General features: G+C 40.3%; 1 protein-coding gene across 5 annotated transcripts in view; it reads right to left on the minus strand.

Moving 5' to 3' along the window:
* The window catches only part of FMN1 (formin 1), a 433,957-nt gene that overhangs the window by 120,176 nt on the left and 294,097 nt on the right, over window positions 1-19,684 (minus strand). For all 5 annotated transcript variants that reach the window (XM_058738290.1, XM_058738286.1, XM_058738287.1 and 2 more), the window contains 4 exons: window positions 16,526-16,655; window positions 14,928-15,074; window positions 13,747-13,806; window positions 8,341-8,461 (listed from right to left, as the gene is read on the minus strand). In XM_058738290.1, the coding sequence (XP_058594273.1) occupies window positions 8,341-8,461; window positions 13,747-13,806; window positions 14,928-15,074; window positions 16,526-16,655 (458 nt within the window). The remainder of the gene's footprint in view (window positions 1-8,340; window positions 8,462-13,746; window positions 13,807-14,927; window positions 15,075-16,525; window positions 16,656-19,684) is intronic.

Here is a 19,684-nt window from a genome sequence, read left to right on the forward strand (position 1 = left end):
GGAATGTTTATGTATTTATACATATACATTTACACACAAATTTGTGTCAAGTCATGTGGCAGTAAAAATTGGATTGCTTCTCACCTTTCTCCGCTCCTGGATTGGAATTCCACTTTTTTATTTGGTGGATTCATTTACCACTTGTCCATCTACTTCCTGAGCTTCAGAAAATTTGCAGTTATGGTTTTCTCTATCCTTCTGTGCTCTTGACATGATGCTTTCAAAGAATTTTATTATTTTTAACATAATTTTTAAGAGGAACTGAAATCCTACATGAGTGCTTAATCCAGATGAGTGTTCAACTGCCCATCTTTTCTCAGAAGTCCTCCAAAAGTCTTCCAGAATCTGTTTTCTCCCTTCATCAGAGCTATACTGCTTACAGTCCATGCTCAAACGAATAATTAAAGAAAAAATTCATTCTCATTTCTTTTCTTTCTCTCTTAAAGAACACTTACACTCTTGTGGGAAGAAAGCTACTTGATAGACGTCATTTCTCCTGCACAGGCAGGGCTGGTCCAGAGCACAGAAGCAACAGTCTGCTTTGCCACGTGACTTGACAAATCCTGGAAGGTTCCCCTAATTTCTCATCTATGCCAGAACCACATACATGTAATGTCCACGAATGGAAGAGATAACAAAGAGTCAACACCACGCAGGTCACCTTGGGTGGCCCTGTAGTCCTCTGATATTCATCTGGCTGCCCATCTCAGACCAGTATGCTTGCCTTCTGGGTCATAAAGGAATAAAACATAGGGAAGGCGATTTTCAGAGACAGAGATAGAGCAAGTGTATCAGAGAAACCAAAAGAAATGGACAGAGAGGAAGCAGAAGGATAGAGATCACAGCAGGTAAATTAGTTGAGTGGTTATGGGTAGAGACCCAAAAAAGCCTAAAGTCAATCCAGTTACCACCTGTAATCCCTTTAGCAGATCAACTAGAGAAATAAATGGGGCTTATTTGTCAAGATTTCTCATTCTAGATCATACTGTTAGTGCCTGAGGGGAGGGTCTACAAACAATAGAAGAAAAAAGCATGGTGCAACACAGAGTATAAACTCTGTAGTCAGATAAACCTGCTTCCAGTCTGAGCTTCATCATTAGCAGCAAAGTTGCTTCCACTTCCTTACTGTTAGAATGCAGGCAGTCCTCAGTTTGAAGGTGTCTTAAGAAACAGAGGAGCTGGAAGCCAATTTGCAGGTTTTTGGTTAAGTGTGCATTAAGCAGCCACTGTCATCATTAGTGATAGTGGAAACGGACGTGCACCACACCCCAGAACATATTCTGTGCCCGTGTCCACTGCCCGTCCTTGAAAGGAGGATGTTCTCACTGAGATTGCTTAGAATTGCCAGTGCATGGTGGTCATAAAAAAGGGAACCAACTTTTAGTTGGTTTTCTTATTGCTTTTAAACTCTCTATAGACATCCAGATAAAAGGACAGCAAGTTAAATTTAAATTTGAGATAAACAAGGAATAGTTGTGTGTGTGTGTGTGTTTTTTAATGTAAGTGTATCCTGTGCAATATTTGAGACACACTCCTGCTAAAAACAGAAGGCTTGTTTATCTGAAATTCAGATTTAACTGAGCCTCCTGCATTTTATTTAATAAATCTAGCAACTCTAAGGATACCCCCATATTGCATGCACTGAGGGCAGAATTGTAGCCATTCTAGTCTCCTGTTCCCCTGACTGTGTGTCTACTGTAAATTCAAAGGAACAGTCACCACACAGACCTTCTTTAAATCATCTTCTTTGCTTCCTGGGATAAACTCAGTAGGCAATCGCTTTTCCTAAATTCTGTTTTGGGGTCAGTAGTACTGACTTAGTGTGCCAAAGGCTATACTTTTGTCCAAGTGGTGGACGGATACAGAGATTCCTGACCAAGGAGAAACCAACATGCTTGTAAGAAAGATGGAGTCAGAGAGGAAGGTAGAGACTCGAACTTTCACTAGAGAACTGTTGAGTGGAATCATGACACATCCTTCCCACTACCCCAGTAATGCAAACTTTAATATCCACTAGTAGATTAGCAATGACAGTTATTAGCATTTCTCCTTATTTTTCATGGCCAAATCTTGTTTAACTACAGTATTGAGGAGAGGAAAGGACATACTACACAACCCCAAATCAAAACATAAAAAAAATAAAAGTGGTCATGGGCACGATGAAGTGCAAGTTCTGCTGACCAGCCCTTCTGCCTTCCCTCCATCACTGGGGATGCCAATTCTACTGGAGACAGCTTCTCCCCCTTCCCGATGCCAACAGTGCTCAGAGCCTCAAACCCCGCCTCACACATCTCACCCTCCAGCACCTCACAGATATCAGCTCATCAGTGTATTTGCCCAAACGCTTAATTTATTGATTATGTTAAATGAGCTAAACAGCAAAGGAGAGGACTGTTTCTACCTTGCAGGAGACACAACAGGTGGTCTATGGCTTACCGTGTAGTTTCATATACGAAAGGTTTTCCAGCATGTAAAGAGTAGAGCTGACTTACTGATTGTTAAAAATAATATATTAACTTGAAAAAAAAAAAAAAAACACAACTATGACTAGTCCTTAACCTCACTAACCTACCTACCGAGAACTCAGAGTTGATTATAACTTTTTTTTTAAATCTAGTTTTAATTGTAAAAATTTCATATACATATCCAAATAACTAGACTATTGCCTCTATACCAGTCTCTGCCCAGGGCCATGAGAAACTACCAGGTAAAAGGTTCTTATTTTCTGCTTTTATGTGTGGAGGTGTGTGGTTCCCTCCCCAATTCCTCCTCTTTTAGCTGATTACATTGGCATTGACTGTATGCCTCTAAATAATAGGAGTATTAATTTTGGGGTGGGTCTTTACCAGGGATTTGGGGCTAAAGGAAGGAATGAATTCGGTCTGCCTTCTTTACCTGGAAGACACACTGACTATAGTTTGGAAAATCTACAAACAACAACAACAACAAAAAGCTCCTCTCTTTCCTGAACTGTTACTTTCATGTGTGTATGAATTTAATATTCTCCTGTCCTCTCTATGTGGAAATAGAATGTTCAGGTCCTAGTGTTGTACAAAACAGAGGTTCATCAGAATGGCTTTGGGCTAATTTGATCACTCCATTACAATGAGGACATTGGGATTGAAAATGCTTAAAGATGTGATGGATGTACTTTAATGTAAAGTTAGTTTGGAAATATTACTACCATTCAAACTTAGAATGAAGTTTTTTAATAGCAATTCTTGAATGCCCGGACTATGCATCTCACACAGGATCTCATTTAGAGAAAGCTTAAAAAGGTTAACAAGTTAGCATAAGTATTTGCAGGATAAACATGTCTAGAATGATAACAGATATCAAAAAGTCAACACAGACTCTTGCTTTTCTTAAACTGTCATATTCACAAATATTTCTAAATGGTACAAAAGAAAGGACATGTTCAAATACATATTCTTAAATATTTAGAGAAAAGGACATCATGAGAATTATCTTAACACACACACACTTGCATCTCAGCCAAGACTTTCAAATAAGCTGGAATATCTTCCACTGAGGGCTAACTATCAATTACATTTTCCCAAATTCATATATGGAATAACAGAGCTAATAATGCATCATTTTCAAGGCACGATTTAGTAATAGCTAGTTGATTAAATAGCCTATCTTTAATGACAGGGGATACTGAGTAACTCTTGCTGGCTAATACGAGTGATTTAATTTTGTTTTTAAATTTTTCAGACCATGCTGACTTCTCAACATCTATCTGAAGAGCTCCCCTCTCATTTTCCAAAAACAAAAAAAAATTAATTCAGCTTTCCAATTCCATAGCCACAGTGAAATTTTCATAATAAAATACTACCATAGGATCATATCAAATCAATATGGATTGGGGGTTTTGCTATTTTTTTTAATGTTTGTTTTTGAGACAGAGAGAGAAAGAGCGAGCATGAGCAGGGGAGGGGCAGAGAGATAGAGAGACACAGAATCTGAAGCGGGTTCTGAACTGACAGCAGTGAGCCCAATGCAGGGCTCAAACTCCCGAACCGTGAGATCATGACGTGAGCTAAAGTTGGTCACTTAATCGACTGAGCCACCCAGGTGCCTCTGTAGAACCTTTCTCAGAAAACACCAATTCACATTTCATGCAATACCAGTGAACATCACCACTTGAGAAATCGTACATCTTATGGCCTCAGCAATGGTGTGCGTGTGTGTGTGTGTGTGTGTGTGTGTGTGTGTATCATTAGTATTAACTGCCACAATTAGGATACATTGCACAGTGCATTTGTTCCTATTGCTACTATAACAAATTATCATACACTTAACTGATTAAAACAAATGTACTAAATACATTACCTTATAGCTCTCTGTGTTAGAAGTCTAACAGGGGTCTACTGGGCTGAAACCAAGGTGTGTTGACAAGGCTGCATTCCTTCCTGGGGGCTCTAGGGAAAATCTGCTCCTTGCCTTTTCCAGTGTTAGAGGCTTCCCACATTCCTTGGTTCACTGCCCACTTCTTCCATCTTCAAAGCCCACAACACTGCATTTCTCTGATCATTCCACTGTACTATCTCCCGCTGGCCACAGACAAGGAAAATTCTCAGTTTTTAAAGATTCATTTTAAAGATCCATGTGATTAGATTAGGCCCACTTGGATAGCCCAAGATAATCTCCCCATCTTAACATCGGCAAAGTTCCCTTTTGCCATGTAAGGTAACATGTTTCAGGGATTAGGGTTTGGACATTTTTGGGAACCATTATTCTGCCTACCACATATGGGTTGGTAAAAATACCTTGAGAGTTCTGACCAGTAAACAAGGTCAAAGAATAAGAAAGAGAGCAACTATTTCTACCATTTGTTTTTTCCTAATTGTTACTTATCACAGTATCAGGGAAGCTAAAATTATTGTCTGAGTAAGGGATACAGAACAGTAAACAAAATATGGGACACATTCCCAAGCACCAAGAATTGGGTTCTGTCACCACTAAGGTAGAGAAGAGACTCCAAGTGCTCCGGGAATTTGATTCTCCACAAATATATCCAGCAGGCCTCTCAGCAATATGGGCCTGATTCTACAAGGTGTGCATTTTCCAATAAAAGGTATATACCCCTAATCAGCTTTACTGAAGTTTTCCTTACTAATGGACCATGCATTCATTACCTCCTCTGACATAGGCCCTATAATTTTCCCATTTCACAGTAAGAAAAGGAATCTTCTTTATGGTTTTGTTACCTGACAAGATCCTGCTTCCACCAAACCAGTAAAAGTACATCATCTGATTCCAAAGCCCGAGTTCTTAATCCTACACAATTGTGTCTATTCACGTGTGTGTGTGTGTGTGTGTGTGTGTGTATTCACTTCTCGCGACCCGTTTCCTATATTTCTTCCCCATCCCCAAGTAAATTTTCTCCTGTCTCTGATCTGAGGGTCTACACATGTGGCTCTAAGAGTGTGTGTGTGTGTGTGTGTGTGTGTGTGTGTGTGCGTGCGCGCGCGCACGCGCGCGCACACTCACTCATGCGCACATGTTCAGTAACTCTCTGTCATTGGCACCACCATGAGGCTTTCTGCCTTTAACACATAACTTACTGTTTTGATCTGGGTTCAAATATGGAGACCTCTGGGTCACAGGCAGGATAGATGACAAGTGCATGCCTTAGAGTCATATCTAGCTTCAAAATGTGGCTAGATCATCACCTGTAATTTGGCAAGTTATGTGAACACCATGAACTTCAGTTTCCTCCTCCTAGGAGAGACTGATAATAGTATCTGCTTCGTGGGGTCGTTGTAAAGATTAAAAGACATGATTATGTAAAACATCTGATAGATAATAATCACACAAGAAACTGGCTGATACTGTGATCATCAGCCGCCTGCTCTTTTTATCTACATAAAAGTGCTATTCAAAGTTCTCGTTTCTACAAAAGATGCTTATCGGCAACGTCTATTTGTATCACTGCCATTTGCACAACCAACAACTATAGTTTAATTCCCACCCTATTGCTAAGGTGTGGTTGAAAACAGTTTTCTTCTCAAGGGCTATGCCTGCCTGGAGAAATGGGGCCTGAGATGTCCTGAAATTTGCTAATCACATCTGGTTTAGCTTTAGACATTTTCTGGGGTTTTGCCAGCAGCCACGACATTTTAATGGCTACAATAAACCTCAAAGCCTCATCAAATCTTTGCTGTATGTGTGAAAATTATGTCCTCTTCAATTAAACATTCAATCTAGGCTCACACCAAGGCCTTATGGAAAAGGAGGTGGAACCTGAATGGGAAGGGAGATGAAACAGACCGCCACGACTCTGGCCATCTTGCCAGATGGCATTTAGGAGAAAAAGAAATTCATTAGAGAACCAATGGTCTGTATTTTCTTTAAATATTTACTAGGTACCTTTCATGTGTTAAAAACACTGGCATCTCGAAAGATTAGCAGGGCATTTTTGTTTAAATATCCAATGTGGGGGGCTGGAGGGGAGTCCCACTTTTCCCTTTTGCCTTGTGGTGCTTCACATCTCTTGGTGAAGTCTAATACAAAGGAGAAAAACAACTGAGGTAATGTTTCGTTTCCCCTCACAGGGTGGGTCCTCCAGCTCCAGAAGCTCTTGCAGCTCCTTAAAATGACTGAGGAAAAGTGTCAGTTGAATACGGAGGGATGTGGAATGGCACCTGGGATCGCCCTGGAGAAAATAAGGTATGCTAAAGGGGATGCTCTGTGGGAACACCTGCCTCTCCACTGTCTTCCCAATTCACTCTTCTCATCCCTTTGTTATCATCATCAAACACTTGCAGAAGTCAAAGGTGCCTGAAAGAGGCCGCAGGAGAGGAGGAAAGGTCACACATACACCAGGTTTCTGCTCACAAAACGACACAAGACAGCAAAGGGCCAGGAGACCAGGGGGGAGTCATATTCAGGGACAGCCACGGAGTGAAAGGCATGGCTCTTCTTGGCCACAGCTAAGCTTGCAGCCATCCTGGGGACTGGCCTGGGCCCTAATCCTGCCATTGGAGAGCGACAGAAACCTGCTGCAGGACGCTTCACTTTGTTTCATCACAGTGAGAGTCCAGCCCCTCATCTCAGACAAGGATAAAACTGTCAGTGGTTTTTTTTTGTTTTTGTTTTTGTTTTTTATGAAAGGGAAAAGGATAACCACAAGTTCATATATCACATTCCTAAATGAAGCATCCATTTGGTTGCATTCACGCTCTTAACCACATCAACAGGAGGGAAAAAAATCCACATGTTCCTTTAAAAATAATTTACAAGGTAGAAATATTCACTTGTAACCGCTCTCCTTATTTAAGCAAGTTTTATGCCCAAAATAAAGCTAAATGGCTCTCCCCGCCACCAGGGATCTGTCCCACTTCACTTCCATTTCCAGGCTGCTCTCTGTCTAAGACTTGGGTTTCTGAGCGCCCTTTCACAATAAACATTTTTAAAATGTTTATTTTATGTCTTAGTGTAAAAATATTCCTGGTTCAAGCTCTTCATTTCCTCAAGCTCTCCTTTTGGCACTCTGAGCTCCATTTCCACATTAACACGCTCCCTAAATCCTCCGTGGAGCTCTTCAATTGGAGTTAGACAAGCTCCAATGCAAGTATTTATATTCTTGGACAAGGAGATGTCTCCACAGTGAAAACACAAGACTCTAGCAATGCCAAAGGAAAATTCCTGCTCGAGAGAGACATATTTTCACCTTAAAAAAAAAAAAAAAAAAAACCTAAAAGGGGCTTTCAGCATGTTGTGGTGAATAATTAAAACTGTAAATAAACTAAAAGAGAATGTTGACTATGTGTCCTGACACCTTTATTAGACTCCTACACGTGAACCACATATATAGGGGCGTGTGTGGCTGCACACATGTGTGCACACATGTGACATGTTTCAGGCGGCACAATAACCTGGCTTAGAAACTGCATGAGTTCTAATCACATAGACCTGATTAGAGCCCAGTAAATCTGCCTCTCACTGGCTGTGTGAATGTAACTTCCCTGAACCTCATTTTTCTCCTCTGTAAAATGGAGTTGGTATACAGTTCCTGCTTATTGGGGTTGCCGTAATAATTATATGAGACAACAATAAGCATTCAATAAAGGGCTGCTGCTATTGTTATTAAAATGATCATCTGTAATATGTTGGAAAATGTAGATGTAAAAGATGTGGATATAAAAAGCACTAATTAACACTAATCAAACATAGCACCTCCAAACAGAGCACAAGAGATGGAGAGCTTCACGAGGAATTGAAGTCTGCGCCAATTCCCTTCCATGAACCAGACATACATCCTCCTCCTCAATCATTAAAAAAAAAAAAAGAAAAGCTTAGCTATTATCATAATAACAGAACAGTTCCTGTTACCTTCTAGTTGCCTCTTCAGTTTGCGCAAATCTTTTATGAGGTCTTCAAACTTGACTTGGGAAGCCAGAAAGAAATCTTGTGGTTCAGGCAGAGGGAAAATACTCTTTTCTGTTCCTGCTTCCTAAAAGACATGGTTAACAAAGTATGTTATACTTCCCCAATTGTCACTATCAATTGAAATTCCAAAGCATCTTTTATTGAATGCGCAATAAGAATCCGAGAAATGCTCCTTGGCCATTCCTAAGTTTGGACCTGGTTACTTTGAAATGCTTTCGTGTCTTCCACAATATCATTTTGGTCCTAATGCCACTGAGGGCTGGGTTCTATTTTGCCTCACGAATCGAAGAGAAAATTGTCAGGTATGCCCGGATCTTGGACGCCGTCCTCTCATGGAAAAAGGCACAGGAGGAACACATGAAAGTACTTAAAGTCCCCGTTTGAGCTTCACGTGGTAGCAATTAGATAACTCATCTTTGGGGTATGCCAACTGGTGTGCGTCGGAAGGTGCTGAACAAGAAGGCACTACAATGGAAGAAACAATCACCCTCCCTTCTGCTGTGACCTACCCTCGGCTGTGGCTTTAAGCTCCAGAGGGTGTGGGGGGGGGGGGGGGATCAAGTTCTTCACATATATGTAAAGACTTCCCAAACGTTCTTTGGCTTATCTTTGTATATACTTGCTGAGGGCCTGGTTTGCCATAGTTTTTGACAAGCTCCCCGACTATACGTCATAGAGGATCTAAGCTGAGAAATACCTGAGGGACACAAGTTTCAGGCGTATGGAAAGATAAGCTGAGCCTCAAATATCTTTTCCAGTCTATCCTGCTTTGTCCCTGAGTTGTTTAACATAAGCCCTGCATCTTGCATATCTCAGGCAGTCTTCAGTTATTCCTCTCTCCACACAGGCTGTTTTGCCAGCTTTCCTTCACATTCCATCTTTCCTTCCGCCATTAGGACTAATTCCAAACTCTGAAACTGCTTTATAAGGCATTTTATGATCTGGCTTCTTCCACCCTCAGTCTTCTTCCACCTTCCCCCTATCTCTAACTCCGTCTCCTAAATGTTCATAAAATAACAGAACAGGCCACAATCTCTTGTCTCTGGGCTTTTGTCTATAAAACTGTCCCTTTCTAACGCTTCTGTAGAAACTCCTCACACCTGCATGTGTTCGTATCATTCCTCAAGTCTCAAAACAGGTATCACTTCCTCAAAGATTGCCTCTAACCCTCAGCACCTGGGTGTTTACAAGGGCCCCTGCTGTTTACCGTTGTCACGGCGCTTATCAATGTCAATTTCAAAATTGCCGTGTTAACTTAGAGGCTTCTCCCGCTAGACTGCAAGCACTGTGAGGGCAGGTACTGTATATAGCTCTCGGTACAGCATACAACACGTGGCATATCAAACTTTGTTTGGCACCTATAAAAACACTGTTCTGAAAAGTGTGTACCTTGAGCAGGAGACATTTCAATTACTGTCATTTTTTCTTATGGTTTCAGGAATTCCCTTCCTTTAAGACCTTTAGCTCCACTTGAGATGCTAAGAAAAGGTGGTTTTCCTCATTTTATTGAAACATTCTGCAAGATCAGTGTGCTTTTTTCCCCATCTCTCTATACTTATTTTACTGTTTTCAAAACAACGAAGTAGTACTTGTGACACGATGGAACACCATCTAAGATGTTTGCCGAGAAGCTCCATGGCAATCTACATTGGAAGAACTCATGCATGTTATCTCTAACTATTTTCTAAAACTTTTTTTATCAGATTCAGCACTGGCTTCAATTTTTTTTTTTTTTTTTTTGCTAGAAAAAGAGAAAGTGCTACTGAGCAAATCAGCCTGGTAGCATCTCTTGAGAAAGCTGCTCCATTAGAGCTCGAAAGACATGGCTCTAGATGGATTTCTGTAAGCTTCACAAACCTGGACTTGGACCCCAAACCAACATGAGTAGAAGGAGGCTTGGAACAGGAGTCACCTTTCTCCTGCTAATTGCTCATCACAACTAACCACAAAAATCATCACTTATGCTCCTACGGGGAGGGGATAGCTTAATAAATCACATAATTCTATACTCTTGCTGAGTGAAATGAATTTTTGCACTGTGAAACTCAGGAGAGCATCACACAAATGTTGACTTCTGATTTTTCCCATACTGAGCCATTCCCATGTTTGAAACTATTCTTACTGGAAGATTTTCCTCTGTGAAGTCAATTCCACTAGGTTTAGCTCTCTTTGAGGGTCACATTTCATTGGCAAATTTCAGCCTTCCTACACAATGCATCTGACTTGGTTGTGTAGACGCTACAGACACTACAAGATAAATCTGTTTATGCTAACCCTAGATCAGAAATGTTACCTCTCAAGATTCTTCCAGATAATTCTGCTGTCCTACTAGTACCTGCTGCCAGAACTTTGGGTATATACCTATTGCCTGAAGCTTCAACATGTCTGCCCCCTCTACCAGAATAAAGCTCTCACCTCTTTGCACCTAATTATTTACAAATGTCACTTATTACACTCTCGCGGATATTTACAGCAGATTCAACCTAGTAAGTATTTGTCAGACACCTAAATTACAGATGCTACAAAACAGACAACAATGAGTTTTGGAACTCAAGGAGCAATGCCAGACTAACAATTAATTGCTCAATGATATCTACATGCAAGGCAGAATAAGACGTATCAAGACAGAAGTTCAAACCAAGTGTTCCCCGGCTTCAAAGGATTAAAAGATAAGGAAGTGAAAAAAGATTTCATGGAAGAAGGGAAGAATAGTTGTACTATTTTGTACTATTTTTCATTTTATCTTTCTTCCCTTTTACCAAAGTGACATGTGTTCATTATGTCTAATTGAAAGACAGAAGAAAGTTAAAATCTTTTCCACCCAGAGATAATCAAACATTTTTTTCTATCTCTGGTATCCTAGGTTTTTCTGTGTGTTTATGTATATTTATATTTACATATTTGAAATTATATATTGTTTTAAACCCATGTTTTTAATATAAAAGCAGATCAAGAGTATTTTCTAATGCCACTAGATTTTCTCCTACATACTTTCCATGGCAGTGTATTATTCCATCTTGTAACTCTAGCATAACTGACGTGGTCTTAGTCTCTACCTTTGGACACCTCCCCAAAATCTTGCTATATTTTGTTATTACAAATTATTATAAGTATAATAGTGATACATATCTTTATTTATTTCCTTAGGATAAAAATTCCTAGAAATATTATATAGATTTCTAGGGCTTCTGATACAGAAAGGTCAAAGTCTTGCTAAGCCATACTGTACACTTGCATGAATGAGGAAATGTGTCCCCCATAAGTAGGTACAGCTCCGTGGGGAAACAGATTGGCAAGCACGTGCCATCTTCATGTGATTTTTTTTAAAGGTGCCCTTTATAGGACACAGTTTGGTGAGTCAAGGGCAGTCTAGATATGGGTCCCATTATACATGGAGATCTTAAACAGGGAAGAAGTCCATCAGCCATTTGTGATAGTCCTAATAAAGTTTTGATCAATTTGTACCGCTAGGTCTATGTATCTAGTTGGCGATTTATATCTTCTGTTTGATTTTTGCTTTTGTTTTTGTGTTTTTGGGAAATTACCTGCAGCCTCTTGTACCAATTTTTTTTTTTTTTTTTAAATGAGAGGGGACCAGTTGTCCTTTCCATGTCATTTCTGAAAAGCTTGTTACCTATTAGGTTGCAAATATATGTGTTGCTACTGGGAGCTTTCTCCCAAAAGTTAATTTATTATTTCAAGAGAGTATTAATAAGACAGAAGCTTAATATAAAGAGGCTGGTGATGAGAAGAGGTCCAGTCAGGGAGAACATTGGATATAAAAACACATCAGTGGGGCACCTGGGTGGCTCAGCTGGTTGAGCGTCTGACTTCAGCTCAGGTCATGATCTCACAGTTCATGGGTTTGAGCCCTGAGTCGGGCTCTGTGCTAACAGCTTAGAGACTGGAGCCTGCTTCAGATTCTGTGTCTCCCTCTCTGTCTCTGCCCCTCCCCTGCTCACACTCTGTCAATCTTTCTTTCAAAAAATAAATAAACATTAAAAAAAAAATTAAAAATAAAAATAAAAACACACCAGTGAGAAAACATAGGGTGTGTTTGGAAAACATGGGGTCTTAAATCACAGACTACGTGTAGGGGGAAAATGGAAAAAAAAAAAAAAAAAAGCATGGTTGTAAAAGACTGGAATTAAACTGGGTAGAGTATTAATTCAGTTGAAAATGGAGAGTCATTTCTGTTTTTGAGTAACAAAGTGATGCAGTAGGACCAGGACTATAAAAACTGATTGGGCCTTGGGCGTGGGATGGACTGGAAAAGGAGCAACCAGGTGTGGGGAGACAAGCTGGGAAGCAACCAGAATAGTCCAGGTGAGTTACCTTAAAGCCTGGATGAGTGGGGCAGAGGGATGAAAAACAAGAAAGAAACATGAGAAACAATTTAGTCGAAGGACAGAGAGGAACCAAAGAGGAGCAGAAGCTTCATGCTTGAATGACCGAAATGATAATCTCCTCATTAGAAACAGGAGAAGTTTGAGGAGGGGGGTTGGGAGATGATTCACTTCAGAGACACTGAGAACAGACAGATGAGGAGGGGAGGATAGAAGCCTATAGACTTCATCAGTGCCTAGCTTTTCTTCTGGATGGAATCATAGGCCTTTTGAAAACAAGGCCCTGGAATCCTTACTTTTCTTCCCTTGGAGCCTAGGAAAAACCCTGCTTGAGTGGACAGCTAAGCAGGAGTCCTGACAACATTTTCCTGAGACTTTTCCCATTCATATTGATTGCTAGATTTCCCAACACCTTACAACAGTACCTCTTTCTTCTCAAAGTTAGGACTCCTTGTTCTCAATTTAATGAGAAGGAATTAAACATAGAAAATTGTGCTCAGGTGGATTCTCACTGAAATTTTTATTTCTAATTGCAAATGTAATCTGAGCAGAGAGGATGGATTTCAAATTCCACTTCTTCAACTTGTTCGCAGATGAACATTACTGATAAGGTACTGGGTATTACTGCATCTTGATTTCCTACATTTTGGTCTGCAGCCCAGAGCCAGTTTCAGATACAACCAATTACTGAATGGATATAGATTTCACAAAGACCCCCACGATCTGGTTAGAAGGCATTGGGGGTCTCTCTGAAACTGTGTTATAGAGTGGATTAAGAGTCAGTAGATTGAAAGGCACTGAATAATGCTTCTCTTTACAAGAGTCAACTAAACTTTCTTGGCTTCAGCATTCCCATCTGTAAACCAAGGAGGCTGGATAGCTCTCAAATTCTATGTTGGACTTGAAATTCATCCACCCATCCATCATCTAATTTCTGAATGCCAACAATGTGTAAGAGTTGAAACCCCATTAGTGTAGTTTTCCACATAATGCTATTTCTTACCTGATCATAGTAACGCAGGTAATATTTCACGACATAGTCCACCAGATTAATCCCATTATCCTAGGTTTAAAAGAGAAGCTTAAATGAAAATCATTCACATGAGACTAACATATTATATAGTTGAGTACTGAAATCTCAGTTTGTGACCCTGATACTTTTAATTTGCAATACCTGGTCCTAATTCTGTTTGCGACTGGCAAGATTTCCCACTCTCCTCTTTGTCCAGCAATTTTTTTTTTATGACATCTATATATCTATGACACTCCACTATTCTTTGTGGGGGTAAAAAAAAAAAAAAAGAATCAAATAGATAATTCATAAGACCTCTGAGGTAATGACTAAAACAAACAAACAAACAAACAAACATATACACGGTCTCATTATTTTCTGGCATAAAGCCAAGACAGGAGGGGGTGGGGGAGTGCCAAAGGGAACCAGGGACTAGAACAGAAAACCATCCCTCCCTTCCCACCTTTCAAAAAATGTGTGTTCTTAATGGCGTGAAAAACAATCAGGACAGCTTAAAAGGAGCGCCATGCCACTTTATGACCCTGGGAGGCCAGGGGCAAGCAGGCCCTCCCACAAGGCAGCCTTTGTGTCTTGTTCACATGGGTCTAATTCTAATTTGCCTGTGTGTTTCCCCTCCCTTCACTGCCCCTGCTCCCCATGGGACGCCTAGATATGGGCTGGTTGTTTCTAAAGAGAAAGCTCTGCAGGGGTGTGGAGCCAAATGATAATCAGGCTCAGAGAGTTTGACAGTAGACCCTCGGCCCAATTGTTGTGGGCCAAAGAATAATTCAAATGCTCAGCTCAACTGGTGATTCAACATTGCTCCCTACTCAGGAATGAGTAAATTACAAGTAGTCAACACTAAATTCAAACAGACTCAAGCCTTGTGCTATGGCTGATACTGCGTGCTGTTTCCTTCTCTCATTACAGTTCAACATCCAATTGCGTTCTTTTAGAACAAACCAATATTGGGGATTTTGTCGTCTCTGTCAGACCAAACATGAAAAACCAATTTTTATCCAAAAGTCAAAAGAAAGCAAAGAAAAAGTTTATTGTTAAAGGGAGAAAAGAGATGAATGGAGCAACCAAGAAAACACATAGATATGTCTAAATTAAAGGTAGAGAAGGAATATAATGGCAAATCATAGAATCTTGTTGTGAGAAATAAATACCCGACTTTTGACGTCCTTGAGTTTGGGCAGAATTTCTAAGCTATATCCATCTGCTTGTCCCCGAGTTCTATTTCCTCCATTCATGTAATTTCCAAAAGCCAGAATGAGAGCTAAAATATCCTTCACACTCTTCATGTGCAGCAAGCCCTGTGACAGCAAATACCGATTATTACAGAGCTGGACTTCAAAGGTACCTATGTTCATTCAACAGCAAATATTTACTAAGTAGCCATCAGGCTATTTGGTGGCTGGACTGACAGCTGACGACATGGAAAATTTCTATCCTTTCAATGAACTGAAAGTCATCATTTTCTATCCTTTCAATGAATTACGAACTGCATGTCTTAATAGTGAGGACTAAATATTAGTGTTTCTATTTGAGCCAGTTTTATTTTTTAAATATTTATTTTAAATCTGTAAATTTTATGTAAATGGAACAAAGAGACTTGGTAGAGTTACACTTTACATCTGATGACTTCTAAGTAGAAACAGGTCTGCTATCATTTGAGGATCTGTTTTTGGACAATGTATCTGTACAAATAGTACAGTTAAATGTCGGGCAAGTTTAATACCAAGTCTATTCTTCTTTATCTCTGGGTGTAGTCCTCAGAGATAAACTATAATAATGTATTTCCAGGCCATAGGTTATGTTCGTTAAGTATCTGCAGAGATGTCTATTAACTTTCACAATTTCAAGCTGCTTAGGGTTTTCTTCAGCTCCTCGTACCATTTAGTTTTCCTCTTTTTTTCTCAAAGTGCAAAATTTTCAAGTTGGTACTTTTTCCCCCTTCTCAAAGTCTGAGTTGACTTTGTTTTCCTTTATTGTAGGGTAAAGAAAGAAAGGGAAATGCAGCTCCAGGGCAACCTCTGTTCCTTCCTTGTTAGGGTGTTATCAGAGGGTGTCTATTATTCCTTGGTCGTATTTCTACTTTCTTTATTGAAGCATTTTATATTTTTGAAGGAAAAGAATCATGCCTTCGGAGAAGAACTCAATACTACATATGTGTGGAGAGGATTATCATGTTCTTAAGGACATGGGTCATTGTGAGGAAAAACAAACCAACAAACAAACAATTATTAGAATTTACAAAGAATACCAGTGTGGTAAAGCCAACAAAAATGTATTTGCCCACCACTTATTATCACAGTCATTTATTTTGCTTATCAAGTCTCTAGAATCTTATTTCACTGTGTGGACACATGTCAGATGATCAGGTGCATGGGTCTCAAGCAAAATCTCTTGCAATCCAGTCAGTCGAGTAGCAAACACACTACACTTTTTAGGTTGTTTTTAAGAGGCCAATATGTACCTTAGAAGGTATCTGTGATATTTAAGAATCTATCTGTAGAAGTGTCATTTTTTTTCCTCCTTCTCCCTGTCAGTCTGCACCTGACTTTCTTTCTCTCTCTTCCTCCCTCCCTCACCTGCATGCACACACATACTCAGGATAATCATCACAGCTCTGCTTAGCAAAACACACAGTCTTAAATCCAAAGGTTTTCTACAAAGGGATTCTAGTTGATTCTCCCACTCCCTGCTTCCTTCTTTACCCTCAATAAGGGCAAAACCACCCTCTTAAATTAGATAGCAAACATACCTTAGAAGCTCTTGTGATGATCTCTACCTTTCGGTGCAAGGAGGTGATACCCTCAGAAAAGACAGATCTGAAGATTATGCACTGGGCCCGTTCAGCAAAATTAGGTATCTGGGCTAACTCGTGTAAAAATCTGTAAAAGTTAATAATGGATCATCTAGCTTCACACACACTCACAAAGAAAAAAAAAAAAACAAACAGTTGAAAAAGATCTACCATGAGAGCATTCCTTACTTGATAGTGTCAATTTTAACAATTATAAAATGTACCTGACAGGCAGACCTAAGACTTCGAAGGGTGTGTGTTATATTGTTGACAACCAAGCCATTTTTTAAGTGAGCTTCTAGGACGGTATATAAATGTACCGTGTATACATTACTTTAGGCACAGAGTGTTAATGCAATTATCCTGAACCACAAAGAGTTATCTCCTGCTATGCCAATAGGAGTGTTACCTTTAGTATATGAAAATAAATAATGAACTCCCTTTATAACGCAGCATTCTCTAAGGGTCTATTTAACACAGGCACAGTAAAGTGAAGGCTTGAGGCAGATGTCTGTAGAGAAGTGACAAAATGTTTCTTCCTGAGGTGAGATTACTATTATTTGTTGCTCACTGAATTCGAAAACAGTCTACAGTGACCCTATTCTACAGATATTTACTTTCCCACATCAACTTGCCTATGAAGACAGAGTTTACGGCTCAGTGTGTGGAACAAAGCAAGCACTCATTAAGTAGACATCAGTGTTAAAAACTACAGTAAGACAGATTTTAAAAGCTAAAGGTGAGTGCTAACATACACACAGAAGCTCACTGTCTGAGCAGCTGGGCACTGGTGCCCTTTGCAAAATTAAGTTGGAAGAGCTACCTACTCTCCAGGCCAACCACCAGAAGAAGGGGTATAAACTAAAATGGGCGGAAAGAGTTGGACACGAATTCAGAGAAGGAGAAAATCCACTAACAGCTATTAAATTCAGTGTGGGGCTGAAATGATGATTAACTGATATTTCTGAAAGCCTTGGTCAACGCATAACATCATTACTTTGACATTTCGCAATCTCTCACCAAGAATGCTTTTCCATAGGAGCAAAGCTGAACCCTTCTTTCCATACCCAAAGAAGTTTCCTTCGCTTGTACTTTGGGCCTCTTTTACTTTGTTTTTAGGAGGCCTTGGGTTTTGATAAGATTTTAATTATCAGCTGTTTTTGTTTTTGTTTTTGTTTTTTAATCCTATATCCAGGTCATGGTCCTTTATCTTTTCTTTCCTTTCTCTTTTTTTTTTTTTTTTAAAGTAAGCTCTATGCCCATTTGTGAGGCTTGAACTCACAACCCTGAGATCAAGAGTCACCAGCAATACTGACGGAGACAGCCAGGCGCCCTCTTCTTCTTCTTCTTCTTTTTTTAAATGACAGTGAGATGAACCAAAGAATGCACATAAAACTAAAGATACCTTTGTTTTTTAAAGTTCTGTAAATCTGATTATTATGAAAACCATGTTGGAGTATAATAGTGGAAACCCATAGAAATTCTGAGTTAAAATGAGATGAAAACTTGTATTTGTTATGTAAATTGTTTCTCACAGAATTAGTATTAAAGCATTGATTCACTTGTGACCGAAATCAGGAGTGTCACCAGTTTTCACAAATATAAGCAGTGAAAAGCTGTTGGGACTAGCAGCATCTGGTCCTCATGGGGCTGTCGGGAAGTTTTGTTTATACAGACAATGCTGAGAGCTAACTCAAGGGCCACACCCTGCCTTTCTCCTTTCCCAGCAGTGACCGCAAGACACTCCTCCCCAAGTAGGCTCCAGATCCCCAGAGTATGTACACTTTCTAGTTTAAATAAACAGTGAGTTAAGCGTTTGTGGAGACTGTGTGAGAGAAGATACAGATGGACACCTCAGCTATCCAACGAGGATGCAGGTGAAAAGGACAGAATGCTGGATGTACAGTTACTTATAACAAGCCTCAAGAAAGGAGGTTTGGGACTAGTATAAGGAGACAAGCCCCTAGGCTCATCAACTTCCCGTTACCCAGGATAGAGTGGAAAGGAACTACCAGGTTCTCCAGGACCGAGGCCTCACTGGGATTAGGAACTGGACTAGGAGGGTTCTCAGAGAACCGTAAAGATCCAGAGACCTGTGCATGAAGAAGGGTCTGAAACGCATATCCAGAGTTAGAGGAGGGAAGGGAAATTCAAGAAGTTTACATGACTTTTGGATACAACTGTGGGGAATGTGTCACCGAAAATTAATGCCAGAGTAGCAGTCACCAAGAATTTCAGTCAGTCCCGTAGACATGTAGGAAGCATTCACAGTGTGTCAGGTACCATGCTAAGACCTTAGAAGAGGATTTAACTTACACACAATTCCTTCCTGGTAATCTGAAAAATAAAGCACCCATTGCTGCAGGGTATAGTAAATATTTCAGTGATGGGGCCTATGAGAGCCATGTGCAGGCCATCCAAGTCATAGCCCTCGACAGACAATGTCAGCCAAGGTTCCCTGGAGCCCTCTGGAGCTTGCCCAGGACACATGTGACCAACTCTCAGGGCAGGCCCAGACAGGATGAATGGTGTTTGTGGGAGAAGACAACCAGAACTCAGATGCTAAAATGGAGATTTGCGTTCTAAAATAAAGACTTTTAAAGGATTTCAAACAGAGAGGTGATACTTTGAGTTTTTTTTTTAAGAAAATCACCATGGCAGTGGCTTGGCCGGTGAGTTGAAGGGGACAGCAGATTTGACGCTGGAAGACCTCCAGGGCTGCAGCCACACTGTTCTCAGAGGGCAGGGAAGGGGGTCTGTGGTGTGAAGGGAGAGGGGCAGATACATGAGAAAGGCTACTCAGGCAGCTGGAACCAGAGTAACTGACCAACCCCGAGGGATGCTGGGAAGCATCCAGGAGGACTTGCAGGTTTTTGGCTTGGGCACCTGGTGGAATGTGAAGATAAGAATTACTGGAGACATACATTTGAGAAGACTGCGATTTTATGTTACTTTCTGTTCTAAAATAGCCGTGCGAAGCCCTGAGGAAGAGCACCACAGATACCTCCTTTCCCGTTTATCTGGAAGAGTACCAGAGGCATAAGTAACCTCAAGGGCTATGAGGCAAGTGGCTGATAAATATCTTATTACCCCCAGCTGTGCTTTATACTCTCCCCC

The sequence above is a fragment of the Neofelis nebulosa genome, chromosome 7 (assembly GCF_028018385.1).
Source record: "Neofelis nebulosa isolate mNeoNeb1 chromosome 7, mNeoNeb1.pri, whole genome shotgun sequence".
Classification (NCBI taxonomy): Eukaryota; Metazoa; Chordata; class Mammalia; order Carnivora; family Felidae; genus Neofelis; species Neofelis nebulosa.